The 6,041-nt window shown below is 41.2% G+C and overlaps 1 protein-coding gene across 1 annotated transcript in view; it reads right to left on the bottom strand.

Moving 5' to 3' along the window:
- Positions 1 to 5,488, bottom strand: part of LOC122538375 (inactive rhomboid protein 1) — a 9,835-nt gene extending 4,347 nt beyond the window's left edge. Inside the window, exons 1-6 of the mRNA XM_043672384.1 lie at positions 5,173 to 5,488; positions 4,390 to 4,476; positions 3,967 to 4,119; positions 773 to 956; positions 443 to 679; positions 305 to 331 (exon numbers count right to left, since the gene is read on the bottom strand). Of these exons, the coding sequence (XP_043528319.1) occupies positions 305 to 331; positions 443 to 679; positions 773 to 956; positions 3,967 to 4,119; positions 4,390 to 4,476; positions 5,173 to 5,411 (927 nt within the window). The 5' untranslated portion in view covers positions 5,412 to 5,488. The remainder of the gene's footprint in view (positions 1 to 304; positions 332 to 442; positions 680 to 772; positions 957 to 3,966; positions 4,120 to 4,389; positions 4,477 to 5,172) is intronic.
- Positions 5,489 to 6,041: the final 553 nt, after the last annotated feature.

The raw sequence follows: 6,041 nt of genomic DNA, 5'->3' as shown, positions 1-6,041 counted from the left end.
TTTTTTTTTTTGTTTTTTTTTTTTTTTTTTTTTTTTTTTTTTAAGCACCATTAAACAATTTAAGTTCGAAGTATTTCACCGAAGGCGTACGATCGCTACGTTTATTACACTACATTGCGGCGCGTAAAACACCTGACGAGTAAAATGAATTTCGAGCGTCGAGTTAAAATTAAGAAGCAACTCCGAGAGCAAGTAGATGCATGCATGTAAAATCGATACGAACGCAAAATTAAGTAAATTGTATCTTTACGCAAGCAAATAAATATGCACGGGAGTACAAGTTAAAAGTTGCGCAAACATTTACCGTGGCGGTCGACCTCAGTCCCCGGACCAGTTGGTTCGCAAAAGAGAAGATTATATTATAAACACACGATTCTGAGAGGAGTATATACTCTGACTCCTGGTTTACATCTTCGGTAAGTAACACGAAGTAACAACTCACAGAGCAGTCCGCTTTGCTGGATTGCACGCAGCCGGAGTCGTCGTTTCTGATGCAGCACGCGGTGTCCCGTTCTCTTTCCCGCCAGACGTCGATCTCCTTCAGGATCTTGATGTCGCGACGCATACACGGTGCGAACTTGGCGCCCAGATGGATCAAGTCTGCAGCCCTCGGACCAAACCAGAAATTCGCTGGTTCCTGGTAGTCCACTTGTTGCAACGACAGGCTGGTCACGAGTACCTGAATTGGCACACACACGCGATTACGTATATCGTCCATCGTCGTCACGCGTCGAGTTGACGATACTTCCGCGGGAATATCAAGATCTCTCACCAGGCCTGATCTGTGACTGAGATCCATGCCGACAGGTCCGAAACCGTAGCACGCCAACGATATTATCAAAATGAGAACTTGCACGGTGGTGATCCAATACGTGAAATACGGTCGGTGATCCTCGAAGTCGTCCAGCTGTTTTTTCACGTCTGGCTTCTGGGACACGCTCTTTCGAAAAGACCTCCTGCAATCGCGAAACAGTATCCTCGGTATCCTTTGTGTATCCTTTACGCATTCTTCTAGAATCCTATTTTCATCTGATCTTTTCCTTTTTAAAATGTGCACTTATTCATGCATTGAGGTACACGTTAAATTCTTTTCTATCGTGCAATAATAATTAAATGAGAAACTGAAAGGTTTTTTTTTTTTTTTAGCTACAAATAGACTTGTACCATTTTCAATAACAACAAATTTCGAACAATATCAATTTCTGGACAAACGCGAACAATATCGATTATTAATTGAAGTAGGCTTTTTTAATTGAAATGTATTTCAATAGACAGAATAACAATTGAAACAATTAACAATATTAATTTTGTTATTTCAACAAACATGAAAAGAAGGCACGTTTAACTGAAACTAGTTTAACTGAACTCATTTTTTTTTCAAAATTAAATTTATGCCACACTCAAAAAAAAAAAAAGAAAAAATAGAGCTCATATGTATTATAAAATAACATCTACATTGCTCGTGCAAGCCGCCATAAATAATGAACTTTTCATGGAAAATGGGAGAAGGAGGTTTCGTAGCCGCAAAAGCTGCACGTGATCGATAACTATATCCCTCTTGGCATTTTTTAAATATCACGCTGCCCCAGGAAGACGCTTTGCGTCACGGTATTTTTTTTCCCCCTCTCTCTCATTCCTGACGTTTGCCGCTTATCCACGTTTGTTATTTGTGTTCCGCGTATATCTTAAACTGGGTCGTACATACATGATAAAACCTTCGCGCGATCGTTAAAGAATGAAGAAGAACCAGCGAGAAAGTTGTTTCGATAAAGTTATCGTCCTATTCTCGCAGGGTAACGCTCACGCACAGAATAAAACGAAAACAAATTTCCATTCGTTTCACACCTTTCACAACTCTTCTGTCACTCGTTCCTCTCTTCGAGATCTTGAGGCGTTAATTTTAGTAGTTTGGGTGGAATTAACTTGGACGTACTCGTCCCTCTTTCAGAATTATTCCACTTTGGTAGTTTTCTTTTTTTTTTTTTTCTAATCTGTCACACGTAATAGAGAGTTTATTTTCTTCACTTTGTGCGTCAACGTTTAACGACGTATATAACGCTCTTTTCACTTCGATCGTAATTTTTCCATCTCATTCTCCAATCTTATTGATTTGTTCGACGTGTCACGAAATCGTGGCAAATTGTCATCGGACGGAGGATTCACGCGGCTCGACGAAAATATCGGCCGAATGAAATTACTCGCGTGGAAATTCATTTACCGGCCGTTTCGAAATCAATTTCTTCACCGACGCGGAAGAACAACCGCATCGATATATACAATGACTGGACGACATCTGATAAACGCGAATACGCAAAATGTCAAACTGGACGGGAAATGGCTCGTCGTTCGTTCGATTCCTTTTTTTCTTTTTTTTTTTTCCAAAGGCTCTACTTTCAATCACGCGACGCCGTTTACGTCTGTCTATGTTATAAGCAACAACAATAAAACGCACCGAATTATCAAATTTAACGACCAAATATCGCCACGTAATTTATATCGCGAGGTATTTTCGGTAAACTCGCGGATTCAACGTTCAACATTGGGTGGGGGGAACATTGCGTACGCGCCATCCGGTGATTATTCGACGCGTTATTTATAAAAGTAAGCTGCAACACGTTTCCCCGGTTGCGCAGCATTTTTAAATGCAAATCTCAATCCAAACACGGCGAGGCTGTTGCACGTTCGACGCTCGTGGTTATAATTATTTATTAATCATAAATTATTAACAGTGCAACGTCTCGTTTTAATAAAATCCCGGATATCGAACGAATTGCTCGCTCAGTTCAATTAATTACCGTGATCGATATATATATCCTTCTCCTCCCCCTGCGGTGTGTTAATCCAATTTTCTCCTTAATCACACGCGAGACCCGTATCGAAATTATTCAAAACTTCGTAAGGATCGTAACCGGACCGGCCGTTCTTATTTTTGGTTTTGTGAAAATCAGATGGCCAATCACCGTGGTGTCGTCTCGTGCAGAGACTGTCCCGTAATTTTTCGACTTTTATACTTCTGTCTCGCTCGCGGTCGGTGGATAGACGCATTTCTAGGAAAAAATTTAGGCCACGCCGCGTCTGGCAGTCACTCCGCCATTCCCATCCCCTAGAGCCGCGCGCTTGCTGCCACAAAATGCCATATCTCGGGAACGGATCGAAATATCGGCATAACGGGATAACAAAAATGCGTCTTCAAGTGTACATTTGAGCGTGTGTTGCATTTCAAATCTCGTATTGTATGGGGTGAGTGGCAATATTTTCTGTATAGGGTGGCCACTGAGAAACTGAAGGTTTTGAAAAAGTCACAACTTGTTCGTTTATCGATCTCCTTTATTTCCTTTTTTTTTTTTTTTTGTACGTTGTAGAAAAAAAATCCATTAATTACACTTTCAAATGAAATAGTAAAAAATTTTTAAAAAACGTGTTTGCAAAAGTTATTTTTGTTTTATATCATTCAGTCTTCCAGTGACCACCCTGTACAAACAGTGGCTCGTAGAAACGAAAGGGTAACGTTGTCATTCCGATTTTCTTGAAATTCAGTGGTCGTTTCCGCTTAATTTATACTTGAGTAGTTTGAAAAATAAGTCGAGTTTTTCCTTCACATCTGTTTTCTCGGTATTTTAAATTCACGAATGTTTTCCCTACGCTCCGGAGGATAAACAGAGATGTTAATTTTGCACGGATCGTGAAAAGGAAAAGGTAAAAAGTTTTATCAATCGCGATTATCAGTTGCAAACCTACTGCCAGTGTCTCTCGCTCAGATAATAAAACAGTCTTGTAAATTTATCTTCCTTCAAATAATTTCACGTTTCGTTACACGTGTATTAAAATAATCACGCGAATAAAACGAACAAAACGCACGCGTTCCTTCTTTCTTTTTTCTTTCTCTCTTCGCATCAAACGCAGGGAAATATTAGATTTCGAAGGGATTGAACTGGTTGAATGACGGGATATTTAGTAGCAACTCACCCCAGGAATCTTCCAACGATACCCATGCCGTACTGTCGCCTGTTACTGTTGTCGAATATCCGATCGATGGTGCTCGGCGAGATTCTCGTAGCACCGGTCAAATCCCTTCTGAGAGTCACCCCGTCATCCGGTAGCACCATCGTCGTCCTCGCCCTGCCCCAACTCGTTTTTCTGTAATCTCTTTCTCGTTGTAGATCATGACGCTTCGCGCTCGACGAAGTTTGGATTATTTTTACTCCTTACATCCGAAGCCGGCGATCGAAACCCATTTTTTCCCCCCTTCTTTTTATTCCCGGTCGAAATTTCGCGTAATTCGCGGCATTTGTCGCGATACGTCACGATTTTCCTAGTGTTTGTATCGTACGGAACAAAAACAAAGAGGAGGAGGGGGGGAAGGGGATAGAAGAAGAAAGAGATTTTTACCTTGAAATGTAATGGTCCCTCGAAATGTGACGAGGTCTTCTGACCTGTCCATCCATCGTCGTCCTGTCGTCCTTCTGCGAGGCGAACCTACGAGGCAGAATCTTCCATTAATTGCAAATCAAACAGATCAACTCGATTACATAGATTTATATTTTAAGAAGTATATCGTGAAACACTGGCAGGAATCGTTGAATTTTTAAGTAGAAACGATTGAAAGAACGTAACAGGATTAAATACCTAATTAAACACTTTATTATATTTTCCGCTGAGGATGGAAGCTGGCCTGAAAGCTTCTGGCCTATTTATCAAGCTACTAACCTCAACATAGATTACTTGTAAACTAACATTCGTACGTAATAATAATATTCTTCGCGAAACGAACGAATTTTTAAATATTTCTCTAAATTATGCAACAGTGTAGTCAGTAATGACAAATTACAATATATTACGACTTACTACACGATTCTCTAGCATCATTCGAAACAATATAATGACGTATTACGCATATTACACGTAACTACCACATTTGTCACTATATTATACCGAATTTTGCCGTGTAATGCCAAGTTACAGTTGTAACAATTATATTACAACGTGTATGCTGTGTAACACCGCTCGTAACAAGATTGTCACACGTTTATAATTATTTATGCCCACGTGTTAACACACAAAAATAAAAAGCTCGATTAATAGGCTTCCTAACAAGTAAGTAAAGTGTGAAATTGCACCAAAATGGTATTGGACGTTGCTGGTAACGCGAGGAAAAACACCTGATCTGCTCACCTGACCAATTCCTCGGACGTTTCTCTGTCACCCGTTGAATCGAGCAGGTCCGCGACTTTCGCATTGTCTTCGTCATCCTTCGCCAGGTCACCGATGCTATGCTGTTCCAATTGAGACTGTTGCGATTGTTGCGAAGGCGGCGGCGGAGGCGGCGGCGGGGGTGGCGGCGGCCTGTCGAAGAAGGATTCCTCCTCGTCCTGGCCGCTTTCCGGGGACGTCGCCGCCTCTGACCTCGACATATAGTCGATTACGCTCAGTGGGAAGCTTCGTGACTCGGGTCTGGTTTGCGACGTCTCTCGGGGCCGTTGCCTTGTCAAGGACTGCAACAAAACACTCATAATTCTCTCTCTGCCGCACCTTTTCTTTTTTCAAATACGTTTCAAACTTTTTTTTTTTTTTTTACGACGAGAAAATTATCATAACAGTCCAAGAATTACACGTATATTGTTTTCAATTATACAATTATACAATTCGACGACTCGTTCGATAGCATCGCCGACTGTCATTTACAAGTCTTCAGGTAGCACTCTTATCATATCTAAGGGGTCAAACAGTTCCTAGAAGATCCTTTAAAAATCCTTTGTTTCCATGGTTTCACCTTCAACGCGAATTTCATGTGCCACCGATTTTCTTTATGTAAGAATAAGTGAATCCGAAAGGATATAAACGGTAACATCGTGCTTCTTTCCTTTTGTGTTACATATCATTGAAAGTAAGTTTGTTTGGAAGAATGCTCCGCTCTGACGTGCAGCGATCGTCGCAACTGACTCTCACACGAGCCGTAACAGCCATCGCCACGTTGATTACGTTTCCGTCGCGAAATCTGTTTGGCTCCCGAGTTTCTCGAAATGGTAGGCGAGGCCTAGAAA

The sequence above is a fragment of the Frieseomelitta varia genome, unplaced genomic scaffold, assembly GCF_011392965.1.
Source record: "Frieseomelitta varia isolate USP_RPSP 00005682 unplaced genomic scaffold, Fvar_1.2 scaffold_987, whole genome shotgun sequence".
Classification (NCBI taxonomy): domain Eukaryota; kingdom Metazoa; phylum Arthropoda; class Insecta; order Hymenoptera; family Apidae; genus Frieseomelitta; species Frieseomelitta varia.
Note: the sequence above shows the minus strand (reverse complement) of the source record. Positions and strands in the feature narration are given on the sequence as shown.